The 22,769-nt window shown below is 39.3% G+C and overlaps 3 protein-coding genes across 7 annotated transcripts; 2 read left to right on the top strand and 1 right to left on the bottom strand.

Annotated features, from left to right (window-relative positions):
* The first annotated feature begins 3,586 nt into the window (after positions 1 to 3,586).
* Positions 3,587 to 9,756, top strand: LOC121977110 (probable serine/threonine-protein kinase At1g54610). 3 transcript variants are annotated; one of them, XM_042529648.1, is made up of 9 exons: positions 3,587 to 3,724; positions 3,964 to 5,109; positions 5,555 to 5,839; positions 5,936 to 6,253; positions 6,966 to 7,193; positions 7,591 to 7,691; positions 7,875 to 7,953; positions 8,020 to 8,457; positions 9,223 to 9,756. In XM_042529648.1, exons 2-9 carry the CDS (start codon positions 4,480 to 4,482, stop codon positions 9,424 to 9,426), a joined length of 2,283 nt encoding a protein of 760 aa, XP_042385582.1. In that variant the 5' UTR covers positions 3,587 to 3,724; positions 3,964 to 4,479; the 3' UTR covers positions 9,427 to 9,756. The 3 variants fall into 3 exon arrangements, with proteins under 3 accessions (XP_042385582.1, XP_042385583.1, XP_042385581.1); XM_042529649.1 differs by having other exon boundaries at positions 3,587 to 5,109; positions 7,878 to 7,953; XM_042529647.1 differs by having other exon boundaries at positions 3,587 to 5,109.
* Positions 9,757 to 11,936: 2,180 nt separating this feature from the next.
* LOC121977108 (UPF0301 protein pc1755-like) lies at positions 11,937 to 14,890 on the bottom strand. Of its 3 annotated transcripts, none has more exons than XM_042529644.1 (3): positions 14,597 to 14,890; positions 13,654 to 13,808; positions 11,937 to 12,753 (listed from the first exon to the last, which is right to left on the bottom strand). In XM_042529644.1, exons 1-3 carry the CDS (start codon positions 14,838 to 14,840, stop codon positions 12,079 to 12,081), a joined length of 1,074 nt encoding a protein of 357 aa, XP_042385578.1. In that variant the 5' UTR covers positions 14,841 to 14,890; the 3' UTR covers positions 11,937 to 12,078. The 3 variants fall into 3 exon arrangements, with proteins under 3 accessions (XP_042385578.1, XP_042385579.1, XP_042385580.1); XM_042529645.1 differs by having other exon boundaries at positions 13,654 to 13,811; positions 14,603 to 14,890; XM_042529646.1 differs by having other exon boundaries at positions 14,603 to 14,889.
* Positions 14,891 to 15,306: 416 nt separating this feature from the next.
* Positions 15,307 to 16,272, top strand: LOC121978763. The gene has a single exon (XM_042531060.1). It carries the CDS (start codon positions 15,307 to 15,309, stop codon positions 16,270 to 16,272), a length of 966 nt encoding a protein of 321 aa, XP_042386994.1.
* Positions 16,273 to 22,769: the final 6,497 nt, after the last annotated feature.

Here is a 22,769-nt window from a genome sequence, read left to right as displayed (position 1 = left end):
TTTTCTCACCCATAGCTTTAGTTAATGTATTAAACAACCACTCAAAAGTCAAACTAGTTTCATCATATAATAAAGCAGCACAAAAAAGTATCGATTGTTTTATGATGATTTACACTCACAAACAAAGCAATTGGCCGACCTTCATTATTTTTTCTGTAGGTTGTGTCAAAGCAAACATCTCCAAAAGTAGCATAATCAGCTCTCATCTTAGCATCAGACCAAAAAATATTAGTAATCAAATCATCTTCATCAACTTGAATAGCATAAAAAAAATTAGGATCATCAAACTGCATTTGCTGCAAATATTCCAATACACCCCCTGTATCCCCAACTCTCATATTTATTGTTCTTTTGGATCGCAAGTAGTTTTTGTAATCCTCAGGAATAAATCCTAAATTATCCCTCCCACCTACTTGTCTCACCATAAGATCATGAGATGCTTTTGGGGGGATTCCCACATCACTTGCAATCTCAATCTGTTTCGCTGCAGAAAAAGATATATTTCTGTGACTTCTATATAGGTGAGTTTTGTTTGGACTTGAGAGATAATGATTATGCTCTTTAACAAATTGCACCACAGTAAACTTGCTTTTTCTTCGATTACTAATCTTCATTTTAGCCTCACAACCAAATCTAGTTTCATCACGACTTGCTTTGACATAAATATCTCGTTTGTCTTTTCCTCTTTTGCCTTGGGCACAACAATAAAAAACTCTATCAAGTAATTTACCGGATTTATCATTGTGGATTTTACCTCTCCTTATGCCAAATCCCACTTTTTTAGCATATGACAAATAAAATTGATATGCATCTTCTTCTGTATCGAATTCCAACCCCATTTGTGGTATATCCAAATCTGTTTCAATGTTTAAGCCTATAAAATCAAACAAACAAAGAAAAATGAATTTATCCAGTAAAATTCGATATATTGAAACTCCATACATTCCCAATATGAATCTTATTACCTTCATCAATAACATAAAAGTCCCCTTCCCGACTAGCTTCATTTTCGTTAAAATTCAAATGACGACAACTCGTAGATTCTCACCCTCCATAATAATTACTTTGAGCCAGCTGAAAAAAATAATGAATTTTGGTCTAAAACAAAGTGATAACTCATAGTTTGATGGTGTAAATTTTGGTCTAAAACAAAGTAACAAAGTGACCACAAGGACAACTCATAGTTTGATATAGTTCCAGTGGAAAAAAAAGAAGATTAAATTCGCATCGAACAATAAATATTTAGACAAAAGCGGCATCAGATTAATAAATCTGCAAATGTAAAATCAATGAATCGCCTAGCAATAAAAAAATATTTTGAATATGAAATCAACCATATTATGTTGGAAAAAAAAGTGTTCAATAATTCGTTGATACCTTGTACTTGGCAACCTCTTCACTGACTTCCTTGAGATCTCCCTTTGTAAATATCAGGCCAACAATAACATCAATTGGTGCTACAAGTCCAACACGAGCAGGAGCTCCTAGCTGTACAGATAGATATATAGAATTAGAAGCATCTATAAATACTAATACATTTTATTCTGGCATGAGGCAATTGCCAAAGTATTCATTTTATGAAAAAAAAAATCAGTAAGGATGGAGAGAATCAACCAATGCTCTCACAAGATAAACTACCATGGCATTAATTTGAAACGCTGTGGCAAGTTCATTGTATATTGAAGTTAGCGAGATAACAAGACCAACTAAAGAGCATCAAACAATATAATAGATTAAACAATTTATTTCAACCCACCGCATCATCAGTTGAGTATAAGGATGATAGCATGTAAATGAGAAATTTAGGTATTAAAGAAATTATTAGCGCACACATGAATAAAAGAACGGTAAATTAGAGAAAAATCCCCAATGGTAATCATAACTTTGCATGCAATCCCCATGCCTAAAAAACTTTGTTTCCACTCCCTACACGCAAAGTATTACTTGTTTCAACTCCCTCATGCAAATATTGATACCTAAATTGCCCCTCAGATTTTTTAGGTACAAAAAGTTCAAAATTGAGTACAAAAAGTCTGAAAACGAGTATAATTCTTCTTAAAGTCAGTACTTTATATTAAAAATCGAGTATATTTTCTATCAAAATTATCCCTCTTATTTTTTAGGTATAAAAAGTCTAAAAATAAGTATAATTCCTGTTAAATTCAGTATTTTACACTATAATCCAGTACTCTATACTAGGATCGAGTATATTTTCTATTGAAATTAACCCATATTTTTTAGGTACAAAAAGTCAAAAATTGAGTACAAAAAGTCCGAAAATGAGTATAATTCTTCTTAAAATCAGTATTTTATATTAAAAATCGAGTATATTTTCTATTAAATTCAGCACATTAAACTAAAATCGAGTATATTTTGAGGTGAAAAAAGAATCGTACTCAATTTAATATAAAATATACTAGATTCTAATTTAATATACTGAATTTAAGAGGATTTATACTGATTTTTGGACTTTTTGTACCTAAAAATATCATGGGCAATTAGGTAAATATGTTTGATTAGGGAGTGAAAAGAAAGTTTTTCATGGATAGGGACTGCATGTAAAGTTGTGTTTACCAATGGGGAGTGCATGCAAATTTACCCATAAAAGAACTTTCCCCACCAAACTAGAAATAAGGTTTGGAGTGCAAACGATAGTGCATCACACCAGCTAAAAGGTTTCGTTGATACCTTGTACTTGGCAACCTCTTCACTGACTTCCTTGAGATCTCCCTTTGTAAATATCAGGCAGATTTTACAAAGCAGATTTTGCAGCACAGATCATGGCAACTGGCGACGGGGCTAGGGCTTCGGCGCTGGAGGGAGGCGACAGGGCTAAGGCTTCAGCGCTGGAGGGAGGTCGCGGGAGGGACACGACTTCGGAGGGAGGCCGTAGGCGACGTAGGGTTTGGCTGCGGAGGAGGCGATGTTGGGAGGAGGCGGCGTCGGAGAAGAAATCGCGAGGAGAAGGAAATCGCGAGGCTAGGGCAGGGCATTTGGCTTTTCCGAGTTGGAGCGTGGCACATGTTTTACACGTGCGGGTGATTTTATATCACCAGTGCGGACCAGGGACGAACCAGGGAAATCGGGACCAGAAGATCCACCCCCAAAGTTGTGGGTTGCTTTCTCAATCATCTAGCACCACGTGTCAATAGGAGGCATCTAGGAAATTGGATTGCACAACTTGTAACCTCTCCTCCATTTTTTTCATAAGTCCATAATTTTTTTCATATATTTTTATTTCTAATATATGATTTATTGTATTTCTAACAATAATACTTTCAAACAAAATATCATTATTATTCTCAGGATCTAAACCTCTCATCTCCATTTAGGGGTGCACGCCTTAAGTAAAATGTCGAAAGCACCATTTTCACCGCCATTTTCACTTTTGTGTCTATTCTGATTTTTTTTTCTCTTATTGTGAGCATATTATTTTTCTTATTTTAGTATCGGTTAAAAATATTTAAAATTGCTGAAAATTATTCTAATTTAATTAAAATTGATTAAATATTATTGAAGTAATTTTGATAAAAATTATTATAATTAGCATCAAAATTACTAGAGCTTATTAAAATTGCTTGGAGAAAGGAGCTCGCCCTCCTCTTTGGCTCCCTCGACAGGAATGTCGTGCTTCCTCGCGTTGCGGCTGTCTTCCTTCTTCCTCGCTGTGATCCTGCTTCTGGTCTTATCGCTTTCGCGCCGGAGTAATTTTTATGCCCCAAAAGTGCGTCTTTTCTGATCCATCTCGTTCCTCTGCTGGTTTGTTGATTCCATTCTGTAAATCTCTGCGTGTATTTTGTTGGCGAGATCTTTCCTCTTGCTGCGGCGATCTCCTGGTTCTTTTTTTCTTCTCTCCATTGGATCCCCCCAAAAAAAATCACTCCTTTTGCCCTTTATACCCACTTTTACCTAGTTACCTTTTGAAGAGGGAAAATACCGGTAGTTTTTCGGTCCTTTTCGCAGTTTGCCAGTTTCTCATTTGTGATTTTCACATCCGGAAGAATCATGGCGTGGAAAATATCTGAGGTGGGAGAATCAGAGGCTGCGATGCGGAATTTCGGGTAAAAGGCTCAGATTTGCGCTGCCTACGTAGGATCATTATCGGATTCCGGCGATCTTCGTTGTGAACGTCTTCTACTCTTTTAGTTTGCCGTTTGCAGACTTGCAATTGACCGACGGAGGGAAATCGTGATTTTGGTGATTGTCCATTTGCCGGAAAAAGGTTGTTTTTGCTAGATTCGGTATTTGACTAGCTGTTCTTTTTGTTTAAAGTGGTGGCTTGCATTTTGGATTTTGCTGTTGAGACATGTGATAGGCTCTTCTGGAGATCTCGTGATTGTTTCTTCGGGCATCGTTGGCTTCAGACTATTAGGAGCACGTGGTTCGTTCAAGGTTTCAGAATTTTTTTTTGGCTCCCTTCAGTGCAAAAGGCGATTCTTTTGATCTAAGTGCATCAGTAATTACGATCGCTGGATTGTAATGCGGAGGATTAGGAAATTTCTTATGGGCTGCGTTTCATCAAAAGGATTCAAGGGAGATGATGTCCCGGAGTTTCAGAGGCCTAAAGCTTCACGAAGGACCCTGAGTAGGTTGCTTTCTTCAACAACCGAGGACTCTTTGAATAGGTTGGTTTCTTCTTCAAGGAGGGATGAAGTCGAAGTGATAGATGTTGATGCTACTGTTGCCACTGATGGGAGCACTGCACAGCTTATATCAATGTCGCAAGAGAATGTAGCCATTTCTTCTGCCCCCTTGGTTGGCTCTGGAGAGAGGAAGGTGTTGCCTGTTGTCGAGAAGAATGGTAGAGTCCTGAACCCCTCGGTGGATGATGGAGAAAGAAAGGTATCCCCTACGGTTAGCACTTCCAAGGGTGTTGGGCTGCAAAGACAGGCTGCACTCGATGCTCAGGAGAGTATGGCAGAGCCATCTTCAGCAGTCTCCAGTTCTAAGACAGTGGATGAATACAAAACAGTGATCTCTCATGTATCAAATGGGTTCAAGTTCGAGCATGCTGCAGCTGGTTGGCCTTCTTGGCTCACAGCAGCTGCTGGTGATGCAGTGAAAGGCTGGCTTCCTCGAAGGGCAGATTCCTTTGAGAAGTTAAACAAGGTCAGTAATGGCCTCAGTAGAATCATTTTCTGATTACATATCGAGCTACTTATCTGTCTCTTCCATGCTGTATATGGCGAATCTTTTGTTTGTATATTTGCTTAGTTTCTGTTAGTTGCTGTCACTTTTTTCTTGTTTCCTCTTCACTATCTTGTTGGAAGCATGAAAGGTAGGACTGAATTTTGTTATTTAGAGAACTTCTTTCCACAACTGACTTGTGTTATTTGAGCTACTAATCATACCGATGATGTTACTGTCTTTATAAGCACTGGGTTTATTTTAGATGTTCCTGGAAGCTCAGTGGTGAAATTTTGCCTTTTTCAGTCTCTTTGTTAAAATTATTTCGGCTAAATATGTACTTTCATGTGTGCTGTTGAGTTCATTGTAAAACATGTGATGGCTGAAACTTAAACTTTTCTGTTGATAATCTTTATCATTCCTGCAGATTGGGCAAGGGACTTATAGCACTGTGTACAAAGCTTGTGATCTCGAAACTGGCAAAACTGTTGCACTTAAAAAAGTTCGTTTTGCTAATATGGATCCAGAAAGTGTACGGTTCATGGCAAGGGAAATACACATTTTACGTAAACTTGATCACCCAAATGTTGTGAAGCTTGAAGCTTTAATTACCTCGAAAATATCTTCTAGCTTGTATCTTGTTTTTGAATATATGGAGCATGATCTTGCAGGACTTCTAGGGACGCCTGGCATCAAGTTTACTGAACCCCAGGTGTTTGCCATGACACAAATACTTTTTTTATTATATAATTTTACTGATTCCATGTTTTTCCTCTTCGGTATACTCATTGTGGATAATGACGTCCAGGCCAAGTGCTATATGCAGCAGCTACTTTGTGGTCTCGAACATTGCCATAATCATGGTGTGTTGCATCGTGACATCAAAGGTTCAAATCTTTTGATTGACAACAATGGGATCTTAAAAATAGCAGATTTTGGACTGGCTACATTTTATAATCCTGGCCAGAAGCAGCACTTGACTAGTCGAGTAGTAACATTGTGGTATCGTCCTCCTGAGCTCTTACTGGGTGCCACAGAATATGGTGTTGCTGTCGATATGTGGAGTGCTGGTTGTATTCTTGCAGAATTGCTTTCTGGGAGACCTATTATGCCAGGAAGAACCGAGGTATAATTTGTCTTTGCAGACCTATAGATTAATAGGTTTGACTTGAAGCCTCTAGAGCGAACAGTGTGGTCTGTTAAAGAATTGGATTATCATATCTAAATAGTTTTTGTGTAAACTTGTCTAATTTTGTCCAAATGTTATCTTCTAGAATGACATTCAACACAGAACTACATGATTAAGCAGACAACACTCATAAGCAAGATGTATGGGGAAGGACTAATCTAAATCGAATAGATAAACAGTACTATTTTAGTTTAACCGGAAACACAATAAACCAAGCTGCCTATTCTAAGAAGAGGTAAACATGTGGATGAGAAAGAATAGTTCATAAATAAGGAGTCTTCTATGTACGAATTTGTTTGCTGACTTTCTTTGTTAATTGAACTGGCAGTGAGAAGTTTTGATATTCTGTGTCTTAGACTAATACTATTGATCCCCAAATCCTTGCACAGGAACTGAATTAGACTTCATTCAATTTGCATTCTCATCCACACAACATAACATCCAGAAACTTATGCTATTTATTTCACCCTTTCAACTAGTAAAAGAAATATATGCAATGCGCATAAAAGCTTCTTCGTACAATCACTACAAGCACTTCACAATGAGTACTGCAAAGCTAGTTTTAATCCAAGTTATACATGCCTCTGTTTCTTTTGCTATGTCCAACTTGTATTTGCTTGACGATCTAACTTTATCTCCTGTCTTTTAGGTGGAACAATTGCACAAGATATTCAAGTTATGTGGCTCACCTGCGGAGGAATTTTGGAGAACATCAAAGTTGCCCCATGCTACATCATTTAAACCCCAACAACCCTATCCACGTTGCATTCAGGAGACATTTAAGGATTTCCCTCCTCCAGCTTTAGCGCTTCTTGATTGCCTACTTTCAATAGATCCATTATTTCGTGGAACAGCAATTTCTGCCCTTAAGAGTGATGTAAATTTTTTTACCTTTCCCTTGGTTCACCTAATTCCTTCTCTGTAGATTATTCTTCCTTCTGCTGTAATGCCCTTTCTTGTGTTTTTGCATTTATTGCTTCAACATGTAGGCAGGTTAAAATTTCTATATAACCTTGAAAACTTTTACAGTGGTTCTCACATTTAAGATTTTTTTTTTCCTGCATGAATGCGTTTGTGAAAGAAAAGCATGAAAAACTTCCTATATGTAATTATGTTGCACATTGGATATGTTGCATTAGACTTGTTTATGCATATTCTCTTTCAGATCCAAAAGTTGATATATTTTTTTTCATTCTCCTCGTTAAATTTTCCAATACGATGTCATATTAGTTCCATATATCCTTTTCTAATATTTGATTATTACTTCTTATCAGTTCTTCAGTACAAAGCCTTTTGCTTGTGACCCTTCAAGTTTGCCCAAGTATCCTCCAAGCAAGGAATACGATGCTAAACTTCGGAATGAGGAAGCTAGAAGGTACTTTACTATAAGCTTGAGTGTGCTATGCGAAAGTTCTACTCTCTTGTTATGTGTTGTCGAGCTAATAGAAATATATGATTAACCCAAAGTTGGAAGCCATTTAGAATAAAAATGTCTGTGGTTTATGATCTCCACCATGCCTTGAAATATATCAGATAACTAACAGAGCGGCCTTTTTAGCAGGCAGAGAGAAGCAGCCATCAAAGAGTATGGAAGTCGGAAAGAAATGCCTTCTCATGACGGCAACATTGAGTCACAGGTATATTGACTAATAATTTTTCTCGTTGCGGTTACAGAAATAAGATGTTTCTCATTGCGGTTACAGAAATTGCATGGAAGTCTTAGAACAAGCAGTGATAAGTACAAACCAAAAGATGATGTGCTGTCAGGTTTCCGAATAGATCATCCAAGAGGAACAGCTCAGAATGGTTTCCCTCATGGTGGTCTTTTGATGCACTCTGGTCGTTTATCTACAACCGAACTGCCCACTGGCCAAGAAATAAAAACACATGCATCATACATTCCCCAGGGTGGGGGGAATGCTCTCACCACAGGTCTATTGGTTGCAAGAAGCCATACTGCGAAGTTGGACCGTAGACAGAGCGCTAGGCACGCACATTTGCCAGAGAATCATCTGGCCTCCAAATACAGTCATCCTGAATCCGATTCATCTGAGAAGCCAGAATGGACTCACCACTTGCTGGATGGCCCTTCATCTTCTCGCAAGAACGATGACAAAACTGGAGAAGAGGAACAAACAACTGTAAGTGCTTGTCTGACTTGGAGATTTGGCAAAATACTGCATATTTTATTGAAAGTTGAAACATCTTAGATATGCATGCATGTTTTTTAATTAGTTTTTGAATCTTTATCATTGGAAATTGGAAAGATTTAAAGTTCTAAAAATATATTGGTGAATCCAAGGGAAAATAGTGTGAAGAAAAGTATAAAAATCAATTATTTCCTTTCCTTTTTCCCCAACTAAGCTTCTCGGGGTGGGAATAAAATGTAGATACTCAAATGATTTGAGATAACCCATTTACCCCCACACTATTCTCCACTTTTCCATTCTCGATACTTGTAGAAGTGCCAACTGCCGACAAGCGCTTACTGAGCTCGTGGGCAGCATGTGTCAAGGTGAAGAGGAGAATGGATTGAGGAGAAAGGCAGAAGAAAAAGGAAGAGTGACAATTATGTAGTTTAAGATTTCTAACCTTATTTTCTTCTTCTTCTCGAACTAACAACTTTCCTCTACTTTCTCTTTCTTCCCTAAGTACAATCTGGACCTCTATTTTTTTTTGGAATTCCTGAGTAAATGGGGCCTTTGTATTCTTATTTTATGGGAGATCTTTAAGAAAGCATAGAGAAGATGGAAATCACTACATGACATGTTTGTAGTTCAAATTTTGAACTCTTGTCATAGGATCTATGTTTATGCATTTCATCCAAATCCTCAGATCGAATGATCAGCTTAATCTTGTATATGACATGGTTATATCTCTTATTTATGTTTTTGCATGTTGTTCAGGGTCATGCCCCTAGGAAGAACCGAATCCATTACTCTGGACCTCTGATGCCTCCAAGAGGAAACATTGATGAAATTCTCAAAGAGCACGAGCGACAAATCCAGCAGGCTGTACGCAGAGCCCGCCACAACAGAACCAAACCGCGAAAGTATGGTGAGAGGGCTCAGTTTGAGGCCTTGCTTTATGCTAGCAGAAATGGCAATTAAACTCATCAAACGTGCGCAAATAGAGTAGAACTATGCAAACAACATTCGGTGAAGCACATTACTTTCCTGGGATCTACATAAAAGATACAATCAACTCATCCACTTCTCTACGAGGAACCGTAAGTTGTGGAACCAAAGTTGCAGAACCAAGTTGATTCTGTGCTTTTGCATTGGTTTGATTCTGGATGCCCAATGTGTAGGTGAAATCTACCCAATGATAAATTGTATATATATATCACAGGACATATTTATGGCAAAGTTTGGCACCTCTATTGGTGTTACCCAAGTGTATTCTGGATTGGGAATCAATTTATGAATGATTTCTACAAAGAGAACCAAAAACATGCAACATTATCAGTTGACATAAATTTGTCTTGTTGTACGGTTATTCTATGGTTTTCTTGTGGAACAACACAAACAATCAAATCTAGATGAGGTCCGCCATATAGATTTTTCTAAGTGATTTTTTTAATTATATTATAATTTATATTTAAATAAATTTTATTTTATTTTATTATTATTAATTAAGTTTTTTTCCCTTTATTGTTGGGTATATTTATCATAATTTTACATTTGTCATGATTTTATTGGGAAAGAGTTTTATTTTGATTTATTTTTAAAAAATGAATGCATATGAGACTTGATAAAAAGAAAGTATAATAAAGAATTAAAAGCCGTATCTAGATTTTTGAATTTATCAAAAGGCCCATGTTATTTTGTTATTTATCAAAGGAGGTACCTTTTTATAATATTTTTTTCATTCTACTTTTCTGATTATTTTTCTTTTTATTTTTTCTCTCTGTTCTCTTTCCTCCTATGCATGCAACGCCTCTTCTTTTTCCTCTTCTTTTTTTCATCTCTTTTACACGTCGATTCTTCTAAAAATATTTCAACACCTTTGAGAAGTCGAAATAAACAATGGATAACATATTTAAACTTCTTGCAACCCTAGAAATCCATAGAAACTGAAATGGGTGCAATCGGAGCTCCACGTTAGGCCTGATATGGAATCATATCAGGCCCAACATGGGTCTGATATGGAATGATATAAGGCCCACGTTAGGCCTGATATGATTCCATATCAGATCCAATGTGGAAAATTTTGACGATTCTTCTTTATTACATTTTAAGACCTTTGAGAAGCCGAAATAAACAATGGATAACATATTTGAACTCCTTGTAACCGCAGAAATTCACATAAACTAAAATAGGTGCAATCGAAGTTCTCGACGTCTATCAGTGAGTTTCGACTAAAATCTATTGATGGACCTAAAGAGTTTCGATTGTACCCATATCAGTTCCTGTGAATTTCTGAGATTGCAAGGAGTTCAAATATGTCATCCATTGTTTATTTCGACTTCTCAAAGGTGTTAAAATGTAATAAGGAAGAATCGCCAAAATTCTCCATGTTGGGCTTGATATAATTCTATATCAGGTCCACATTGAGTCTGATATAATTCCATATCAGGTCCACATTGGGCTTGATATAATTCCATATCAGGTCCAATGTGGAGAATTTTGGCGATTCTTTCTTATTACATTTTAACACCTCTGAGAAGTTAAAATAAACAATGGATGTCATATTTGAACTCATTGCAACTCCAGAAATCCACATGAATTGAAATGGATGCAATCAGAGCTCTTTAGGTCCATCCGTGAGTTTCGACCAAAATCCACTTATGGACCTAGAGAGCTTCGATTGCATTCATTTTAGTTTCTATGGATTTCTGGGGTTGCAAGGAGTTCAAATATGCTATTCATTGTTTATTTCGATTTCTCAAAGATGTGAAAATATTTTTAGAAGAATTGACGTGTAAAAGAGAGGAAAAAAGAGGAGAGGAAAGAGAAAAATGTTGCATGCATAGGAGAAAAGAAAAGAACGAGAAATGATAGAAAAAATAAAAAGAAAAGTAACCAGGAGAATAGAATGAGAAAAATATATAAAAAGGTACATCCTTTTGATAAATAATAAAATATTTTTTAATAAATTCAAAAATTTAAGTACACCTTTGATAAATTACCAAAGAAATAAAGACAAAATCCACAATTCTCATGTAATACATACCCCTTAATAAATGAATCCCAATAGGACAAATAAATAATAAAATATAAAATATTTTTTGATAAATTCAAAAATTTGGATACACCTTTGATAAATTACCAAAGAAATTAAGACAAAATCCACAATTCTCATGTAATACATACCCCTTAATAAATGAATCCCAATAGGACAAATATTTGACATTTGAATATGTATAAGTGAATCAAAGGGAAAGCTATCTATCTCACAAAATTCAGACATCTTGATTATAAAAAAATTTTAAAAAATCTTTATTTCTCTAACTTTGAGCCAAATATCTAACAACAAACCAGCAAATAATAGATATACAACCAGCAACTTTCTCAGAATAAAAGGTCCAAGCAATAGGAGCAAGATGGAAATTAGGCAATTCATTTTTTCCTTTAGTACAAAGTAGAAATCAGGAGTAATGAGAAGGCAAACACCATTCTTCCAGAGGAAAAACTACCAAGAACTTTTGGTATTATTCCATGAAAAAGTACTTTTGTTATTAGAATAACATACAAGCTACAAATCCTTAGGCAACAACTGTACAAAAAGGTAATTATAGCCTCACTTCTACACCTCAGACTTCAAGGATCATCTTGTTTGGGCTTCCTGCTCAACTCTGAATATTGCCCGCCCATTAGCTGCAAAATCTCCTCCCATAAGTTGGATGACGATGTTCCATAAACTTGATGAACCAGATGTGAACTGCAGGAAGCGACAACCCAGTATTCAGACTCGAGCTCATCAAGCAACTGATCGAATTCCCAACCCGAATAACCCTCGAAGAATATGAAATCTCGGGGCATGAATGCTCCTTTCTTGACAAGCACTGCAGCATCATCTAAGTTGTTTCTCGAACCAAAGTAAACACCTGAAACTGCCTCACCAAAACCTGGCAGCAGTAAGCCGTCGCTCGATTTCAGTAAGAACATGTTTGCCTCAACTGGTCCGCCACAGTGAACAGAGCAGTCAGAAAATATGGTTGCAAGGTGAGGATTTGATGGATTCATATGCTTGATTTTTCGACGGAGTGGACGATTCAGGATGACTCCAAAAGGACGATCTCTTGGGTCTCTAGATCCCAAACTGAGAAGAAGGATCACAGTCCTCTCGAACATTGGGACTCCATCGAGCTTTTCAGTAGCAAGTAAGACACATCCAGACTCCAGCATTGGGATGGGGTGTGCCCACTTGGAACTGAGCATTTGGGGTTGCTCATTTGAGGTGATACCCTGGCCATCAGTATCAAGTAGATGTTCCTAAAGAATTAAACAAAAGGAGTAAATGTTCAATTCAATTTTTGGCTAATATAGCTTAAACTGACAAGTATATCAACGACAGGCCTAAGACAAGAAAAAATCCCTAAGAACTAGCAGTGGCGATGGTGTTAAGAGTAATGATAATAAACAGAACATGCAAAGTAATCAAATGAAGCTTTCCAACTAACCTCAAGTATCAAAATCTTGTGACTATATGGAAATTAGTTTCTGTACATAATAAATAACCTAACTAGAGTTTTCAGTTAACTTAGCATTCTTGACTTCTGCATCAACATAAAAAAAAAGTGTTTTCAGATCTTAAATCAAGATTCTATTGGGAAAGAGGGATTCCATTATAGTAAATAGATATTTTACTAATTTTAGTATGGCAAAAGTGCACTGGGCTTTGTTTCTCGTATCATTTTCTAACTGATTCTATAATAAAACAAGAGATGCATGCAGGGTAAGTAACAAGAATGATAATATCTGCAATCCAAATTTGTAAATCAAGCAATAATAATGATAAAATGTGGTTATATTAAACCATAAATATTGGTTATCTAGGACTAAAATGTAAAAAAATTAAGTGCTATTTCAGAATGAACACTCGGCCATCAAAAATACTCACAAGTATTGATCGAGAACAAGGACTTGCAGTTATGATTCGACTGTCTTAAACAACTATGGTTGAAATTCATAAAAAACATTAATTCAAAAAAGAAACAACAGGCTCCTAGTTGTTGCACTCAAATCCAGGAATGACCAGTTATGTGGAAGTCGCATAGACCGCTCAAAATATGATAAACGTTATTAGAACATAAAATAGCATGGATTGCACTTGAGAACAAGCACACAGCACCAGATTCCTTAGGGTAATGCCATGATCCTTTTTCAACTAACCTGCTCTTTGGCAACAAGATTTGCTCTGACATCTCGCCAATTAGACAATGTAAATTGGGGCTTCCTGGAGCAATCGTTGGTTTTTGATTTGTCATCGTATTGAGGAGTAGTTACATCAAGACCGTCTTCTTCAGGAATTGAAGGATCATTTTCCCCTGCTGACCAAAAGTCTTAAGTCAAAAATGCTACAAACATCAACCAAAGATGATGACATATTAATGGATCTGCATAGCAATTTGGAGCAAGTAGGTCGTTTCTTACCTCATCAAAGTACACTGAAAGTCTATAAAATGGTATCGAGCCCACGAATTGACAATGCCGCTAAGGAAAAAGAGAAATGAAACATAAAAAACAACCATGCTAGAAAAGAAAGCTATGAACAATTGCTCTGGTGTCACTATAGATGCGAATGAAGGGGGGTTGGAGATAAAGATGAAGGAAAGTAATTTATAAAGTATGCACCTATTTCTTCCTCTAACCTAGTTCTATATTTCCTATTTTCCTAATCGTTCTCGTTCTTCCCGTTCTTACTATGTTATTCTTCCTCCACAGATTTATCAGCTTGACATGGCCATATCTCATGGGCTAGCTTAGCCAAGGTCAAATTATCTGACTATATATTACTACACCATACGTTATCAGTTTTCTACAAAAATACTTACTTTGCACTTTGCTTCACAAATTATTCGATCTTAGTGCCAATGATCAGTTTTTATGAATCTAGAACATCAAAAGATAAGTTTTAGCGTGATGGGCAGAAGTAAAGGAACGTATATATCCTACAACCAAGATTGCCATACACAATCAATCATCACTGAAGCCAAAAGATACATGCAGAAGTAAGAAAGAATAAATGCATCATTATATGAATTTTCCCATCCGATCCTAATGAAATACCTTCTATTCTCCAATCAAAAAGCTAAATCAACTACAAAGTCGAGACCTTTACCAGAAGAAGAGTGTCCCCCGCGGTTGCTCCTCTTCTTACCGCCGCTCGCCGTCACCACGAACGACCGATACGCAGGCGCCGACGAATTCCACCTCCGTGTTCGCACCAAAACCCCAACGTCGATCCCTCCGCCAGCTCGTCGCACAGCCACCAGCCGCCCTCCCCTCTCGCACTTGCTCGCCGCCCCGAGAAAAGGAATCCCGGCCGCGCCCTTCAGGTTTAGAGCCCACACATCCATGAGCGCCGATCCGGAGAGAGGATTTTTCCCCCAATCGATCACGGCGCATTAGGAGAGAAGAAAACGATAAGAGCGGGTCCCGTCACTTCCGGTGACAATAACCTCTCTGGCAACGGGAGGAATTAAAATTCAGTCGCTTGGGAACGCGAGTTCAGAAGAAGCGAGTGAGAAGACCGGGGGAGACCGAACCGGAGTAGAATATGCTTCGATAAATCCCAGAAAAATTATCATGAATTATCCATTTTTCTAAATAAAATTTATTTTGTAAATTACGAAAATATTCGTAGTAATATATTGAAAATGGTCACGATCGCTGTAGACGCGACACGTGTATTGCTGATGAATGTCCAGGTCAAACATGCGAAGCTACAAGCTCGCTCGACCCGCCGTTGACCGGCTTCGTTCGCTTCCGTATAAATTCATCAATCGGACCTTCGCCGTCCTCTGCTTCCTTCCTTCCCCGTCCATGTCGACCGTCGACGCCGTTAAATCGCTTTCCCAGGTCCTCGGCGCCGTAGCGGACTCCCTCGCCGTCGCTGAGAGTCCCGCCGTCGCGCTGCTCCACGACGAGGCCGTCGGCGCCGAAATATCGACGCGCCTTCGCGGGCCGAACTCAGGCGCCGGCGACGATAATCTCTGTCGATGGCTCTACGACACGTTTCAATCGAACGACCCCGATCTCCAGCTCGTCGTCCTCAAGTTCATGCCCACCGTCGCCGGCGTGTATCTCTCCCGGGCCGTCTCGCGACAGCCGCTAGCCGGATTCGAGGCGGTGCTGTTGGCCCTGTACGCGTACGAGACCGTTACACGGGGAAACGAAGCAGAGAGTTTGACTCTCCCCGACCTTTCCAATCCGAGCGTCTACCACGAGGGCAAGGCGTCGCCGAAGAAGTCGGCGGCGGAGCTCACCGTCGCCGTGTTGTCGCCGGTTCTGGAGCCCTATGGCACTGTTCGATCGACGAAGCGAGCGAGAATCGTGGGCGTGGCTTTGGAATTGTACTACAACAAGATTTCGTCAATGCCGCCGTCGTCGAAGCTGGCCTTCTGCGAGTTCTGCCTGGCTTGGGTCTGGCAGGGGCAAAAAACCTGCGAAGCGAAAGAGGAGAGTGGCGACGGGAAGGAGCCAGAGCCGGCGCCGGCGAGGTCTTACAACGTTCCCTTTCCATGGGAGCTATTCCAGCCGGCGATAAGGATCGTGGGGCATTGCCTTCTGGCGCCGTCGAGCTCAGAGGAGCTGAAGGCGGTGGCGTACACCGCGGTGGAGCGACTATACCTCCGGGCCACGCACGACATGAAGCCGCAAGAAATTTTGGCGGCGAGAAGCCTACTGCGGCTGGGGAAGATGCCCGGAGACGACATCGCGGAGCCGACCATCACGGCAAACTCGGAGTACTCTGAGGAAGCCTTGAAGAAAAGCGCGCAGTTGGCGTAGGTAAGAAATCTAGGACGATCGATTCAAAATCTCCTGTAATTCTAAATTATCGTAATTGATTCAAATTCGAAGGCAAGCAATTGCGTAGCGAACAGCAAGAAAAACTATAATCTTCTGTGATTTCCTTTCGAACTAAAAATTCTCTCACATTAATCCAATGAATCAATGTCAAATATGTAACAACTATAATAGAACTAATTATGCTAAAACAGTAATATTTAATTGCACTAATAAATGACGAGTATGCAATAAACTTTAATAACAGTAAAGGGTTAAGAAATTATGTATCTCCGGTCGAAGCGTCGGACGTGCCGACTGTCTTTAGAGAATTGATTGTCGCCCACGGTGCAAAGGCTCTCCGGCAAAATCCTCCCAAGATCCGACAACCGCTCCCGTCGCTCGTAGGTGCACTCCAAAACGAGCACCGCACTCGGACTCAACCTCAAATCGCAAACCAAGCCTCAGAACTCGGAACAAGGGGAGAGAAGAAGAAGCAGAAGGCAGAAGAAAATGCTTTGCTTCGGTGTGTTTTTAGAAGGAACGGAGGAAGTGTATTTATACACTTCGAAACAGTGCAGAGGAAGGGATGCACTTCCTCTTCTCACGCGCGGATGCGTTGTATCGCATCCTCATACGACGCGCTCCGCGCGGATGCGTTGTATCGACGCGCTGCTTCGTTTCCTCACGCGGACCAGAAACGAGACCAAACCAGAAACCAAACTGGTTTGGTTCAGACTGAACCAAACCAGCAAAAACAGACCGAGCCGCCCGTGAGCGCAAGGCCCACGGGCTGGGGATTTGCACCCCCCCTGCGCGCGTTAATCGCGCACGTGACGCCCGGTTTATGGATTTCCGGCTCGAACCCCCCAAATCCACTCGATTTGGGCTTGGCCCGCGCATGCGTGTAGGTCTTCTTATTATTGCTAAGCAAGGATGGAAGGGCTTCATATATAATCCCTTCCAAGCTTCTCCACTTAGCAATGTGGGACTAAAAACCACTACAAAAATTACTTTGAATTTAAAACAAAACTCAACAATCCCCCACAAATTCAAAGCAATTTTTTTTAGTCAAAAACAAAGATATGTTCTGAGGCTTGGTTGCAATGAGCTTTCAGTGAAAATACCTTCCGGTTTGAATTTTCACCTAAGTACACCAATCTTATTCACATAGGTTTGAAGAGAACAGAGTCTTGATCTTAAACCTTTTATATGTGAAGATCAATTGGTAACAACTCATCACTGGCGACAGTTGAATCCTTCTGGGTTGGTGCATTATGGCCATACCACCGAATCTTGTTTCATAAGTGCTAAGGAGAGTTGCCTAGACCCTCCACACTGCGGCCTCACAGTTACACTTACATAGGTGAGTTCTCCAAGGATGTACTGCAAGCATCCTGTCATTAAGACCTTGAACTCATTAAGAGCTCTTAAGCTCATCCTTACTAGCAGTCAAGCATCTATCCAGGGAAGAGACTATGAGATTATATCTCAATTAATTTGATGCTTACGTTTCACCCTTATAGCTTGTTTGTACCACTTGAACCTACTTTTTGGGATCTCCAATCAGATAGGTTGGGTTGCCGCTATAGATGAAACCAGGACAGGCCTCAGTCCCATTTCCTTACTGGATCTCTTGATTTTCTCAGAATCAAGTCCTTTAGTGAGTGAGTCAGCAATATTGTCTTTTGAACTTACAAAGTCCAATGACACCACTCCAAGAGACACTAGCTCACGAATAGACTTTAATCTTATTCGTACATGTCTCTTCTGTTTCTGGTTATACTTGGAGCTTCTAATCTGAGCTATTGTTGTTTGATTATCACAGTGTACTGAAATAGAAGGTATTGGCTTCATCATCAAGGGAATTTCAGAAAGAAGACCCTTAAGCCAATCAGCTTCAGTTACTGTGGTATCCAAAGCACACAATTCTGCCTCAGATGTAGACCGGGTTATAATCGTCTGTTTAACAGGCCTCCAAGCAACTGCACCGCCTCCAAGTGTAAAGACATAACCAGTAACGCCTTTACACTCAGCAGTGTCAGCTATCCAACTGGCATCACTATATCCCTCCAGGACTGCAGGGAATCTCCCATACCACAAGCCCAAGGATATAGTGCCTTTCAGATATCTGAGTACTCTATCTAATGCATCCCAATGCGTTCTGTCCGGACAGCTGGTAAACCTGCTCAATTTCGATATAGCAAAAGAAATATCAGGTCTAGAACAATTAGCTAAATACATTAAACTACCTATTATTTGTGAGTATCTTAATTGAGACACTGCCACACCACTATTATTCTTGTGGAGAGTTTTTGAAGGGTCATATGGTGTGACAACAGATTTAACTTGGCTATAGTCATATTTCTCTAATACTCTCTCAACATAGAGTGTTTGAGAAATTGCTATTCCTTCAGTTGATCAAGTCAACTTCAGCCCTAAAATCATATCAGCACAACCCATATCCTTCATATCAAACTTACCACTTAAGAGGGTCTTAGTCTCTTTTATAATAGAAAGGTTAGTTCCAAACAGTAGAATATCATCTACATATAAGCATAGGATAATACAATTATCGCCTTTCATTTTAGCATATACACATTTATCAGAGTCATTCACTTCAAAGCCAAATGATAGCATAGCTCTATCAATTTTTTCGTGCCACTGCTTTGGGGCTTGCTTCAAACCATAAAGAGATTTGACTAACCTACAAACTTTGTTCTCATTTCCAGAAACTACATATCCCTCAGGTTGATCCATATATATCTCTTCTTCAAGATCTCCATTAAGGAATGTCGTTTTAACATCCATTTGATGGATCTCAAGATGATATATGGACGCCAATGCTATTAATACTCGGATTGTAGTAATTCTTGTAACAGGAGAATAAGTGTCAAAATAATCAATCCCTTCTTTCTGTTTGAATCCCTTAGCAACTAGGCGGGCTTTGAATTTATCTACTGACCCATCAGGTTTTAGTTTTTTTTTAAACACCCATTTACATCCTATAGTGTTACACCCAGGAGGTAAATCTACTAACTCCCAAGTAGCATTAGAGATAATAGAGTCCATTTCATTTTTAATGGCCTCTTTCCAGTACTTAGCTTCAGGAGAAGCCATAGCATCTCTATATGTCACAGGGTCACCTTCTATATTATAGGTGATAAAGTCCTGACCTAAATCCGTAGAAACACGTTGCCTCTTGCTCCTTCTCGGTTCTGTACACTCACTAGATTCATCTAGTCTAGAGTGACTTGAGGAAGGTGTACCCACTACGGATAATGGGACCTCTACAGAAGAAGGCTCATTTCTAGTAGGAATACTAGATTGAGGTGTTCTCGTCTTCATAGGAAATATATCCTCAAAAAATGTAGCATCGCGAAGTTCTACAATAGTATTTGCATATATTCCAGGAATTTCTGATTTAATAATCAGGAACCTATATGCAATACTATTTTGAGCATAACCCAAGAAGATACCATCTACGGTCTTTGGACCAAGTTTTTTCCTTCTGTGTTCAGGTACTAGTACCTTTGCAAGGCACCCCCACACTTTAAGGTATTTCAAACTTGTCCTTCGGCCTTTCCAAAGCTCATATGGGGTTTTATCCCTTGACTTCATTGGGACTCTATTTAGCACATGACATGCAGTGTATAGAGCCTCCCCCCACATAAAGTTGGGTAACCCAGAACTGCCTAACATGGAATTAATCATATCTTCAAGGGTTCGATTTTTTCGTTCTGCTATACCGTTGGATTGAGGACTATATGGAGCAGTTACCTCATGGATTATACCTGTATCTTGACAAAATTTTTGAAACAGGTTCGAGGTAAATTCTCCACCCCTATCAGACCTTAACCTCTTAATAGTTTTATCGGTTTGATTCTCAGCTTCAGATTTAAAAATCATAAATTTATCTAAAGCTTCATCCTTGGTTTTTAGCAAATAAACATAACAATAACGAGAGTGATCATCAATGAAGGTAATGAAATACCTTTTATGATCTCTCGTTATTACACCGTTAAACTCACAACAGTCAATATGAATCAATTCTAAAATATCAGAATTTCTATCAACTGATTTGAAGGGTTTACGGGGTTGTTTATATTGCACACAAATTTCACATTTTTTCTTATCATTTATAGCATGCTTAGGGATCATGTCAAGATTCATCATCCTTTTTACGGTATTAAAATTGACATGTCCTAATCTGTCATGCCACAGATCATAAGACTCAATGTTATATGAACAACCAATATCAGAAGTTTTATTTAAAGTAGCATTTTCTACATTGAGTTTAAATAAACCTTCATTAAGGTAACCTTTTCCAATAAAGGTTCCTAAATGTAATATTACAACTTTATTACATTTAAAGTTCAACTCATAACCAGCACGGACTAACTTTGATCCGCTAATCAAATTCCGACGGACCGCTGGAACGTGATGCACCTCATGTAGTGACAGGACTTTTCCAGAGGTGAACCTCAGGTCAATTTGTCCTATCCCAAACACCCTGGCTGCAGAATGGTTCCCCATGGTCACGGAAGTGCCTTCAATTACCTGATAAGTAAGGAAGGCAGAGCGATCAGCACAACAGTGTACATTAGCACCTGTATCAACTAACCATTCATTGGGTTGATAGATCAAGTTTAGTTCAGGTTTGAAGGTAACAAACCTATCGCTGGTGTCGTTACTAGCAGTTACGACATTTACTTGTGCCTTGGAATTACTTTGGTTTTTCTCTTTGTCCTTTCGCTTAGGGCAGAATTTGGCATAATGTCCAACCTGTCCACATGCCCAGTAAGACTTAGGTTTGGTTCCAGTTTTCTTTTAAACCTTTGGGTTGGGTTTCATCTTGTTTTTCATTTTCTGGTTTTTGAATTTCCTCTTGTCAGATGAGACTACTACATTTGCCTTTGGAATAAAATCCATAGGCATTCTTGTTTCATCACTTTTATGTTGCTTCCGATGTTCTTCTTCGATATTTAAGGCAATCATCAAATCTTCGAGAGAGATTTTACCTCTCCGATGTTTAAGAGTCATGCCAAAATTTTCCCAACTCGGAGACAATTTTTCGATGATAGACAAGACCTGAAATTTTTCAGGTAATGACATATCTCCTTCAGCAAGACCATGAATTTGAACTTGGAATTCATGTGTCTGCTCAACCACAGATTTATCTTCAACCATTTTGAAGTTCAGGAATTTTGCCACAGTATACTTTTCTAAACCAGAATCTTCGGAGTTGTATTTTTTATCCAAAGATTTCCACAGCTCTTTAGCTGAAGAGGTTGAGCAGTATACATCAAATAGTGCGTCTGAGAGGGCAGACAGGATTCTCCCATGGCAGAGATAATCCCTTTGCTTAAACCTCTCTAAGGTAGCACTACGGGCAGGTTCCTCTTCATTAGGCGAAGGAGGGTCTGTTTCTATAACGGAGAATAGCCCTAGCGTAGTAAGCCAAAATTTCATTCGTTGTTGCCAACGTCTGAAGTTTTGCCCGTAAAATTTTTCGGGTCGGGCACTAGCCTCATCAGACCCCATTACCCTATCGTTCATCATGTTTATTGATGCTACAATCAATTCTCTAAAATTGTAAGAACTGTAATAGAACTAATTATGCTAAAACAGTAATATTTAATTGCACTAATAAACGACGAGCATACAATAAACTTTAATAACAGTAAAGGGTTAAGAAATTGTGTATCTCCGGTCGAAGCGTCGGACGTGCCGACTGTCTTTAGAGAATTGATTGCCGCCCACGGTGCAAAGGCTCTCCGGCAAAATCCTCCCAAGATTCGACAACCGCTCGCGTCGCTCGTAGGTGCACTCTAAAACGAGCACCGCACTCGGACTCAACCTCAAATCGCAAACCAAGCCTCAGAACTCGGAACAAGGGGAGAGAAGAAGAAGCAGAAGGCAGAAGAAAATGCTTTGCTTCGGTGTGTTTTTAGAAGGAACGGAGGAAGTGCGTCCTCCGAAACAGTGCAGAGGATGCGTTGTATCGCATCCTCATACGACGCGCGTCCTCTTCTCAGATGCGTTACTGAACCAAACCAGCAAAAACAAACCGGGCCGCCCGTGAGCGCAAGGCCCACGGGCTGGGGATTTGCACCCCCCCTTGCGCACGGGCTGGGCGTTAATGGATTTCCGGCTCGAACCCCCCAAATCCACTCGATTTGGGCTTGGCCCGCGCATGCGTGTAGGTCTTCTTATTATTGCTAAGCAAGGATGGAAGAGCTTCATATATAAGCCCTTCCAAGCTTCTCCACTTAGCAATGTGGGACTAAAAACCACTACAAAAATTACTTTGAATTTAAAACAAAACTCAACAAAATATTCATCAGAAAAGAACAAAGAAAAAAGAATTCAAAAGGAGCAAAACAGATAACAGAGAAGTTGGAAATCATCAAATTACAGAAGAAATAACATCGCCCAATATCAAAATGCCTTTGTTGTAGAGTAGGTGACAGCGCTGGGAGAAGTGAGTGCGCGCCAAA

This window comes from Zingiber officinale, chromosome 4B (assembly GCF_018446385.1).
Source record: "Zingiber officinale cultivar Zhangliang chromosome 4B, Zo_v1.1, whole genome shotgun sequence".
Lineage (NCBI taxonomy): Eukaryota > Viridiplantae > Streptophyta > Magnoliopsida > Zingiberales > Zingiberaceae > Zingiber > Zingiber officinale.
The sequence above is the reverse complement of the archived record's forward strand: the minus strand, read 5'-3'. Positions and strand labels throughout refer to the sequence as shown.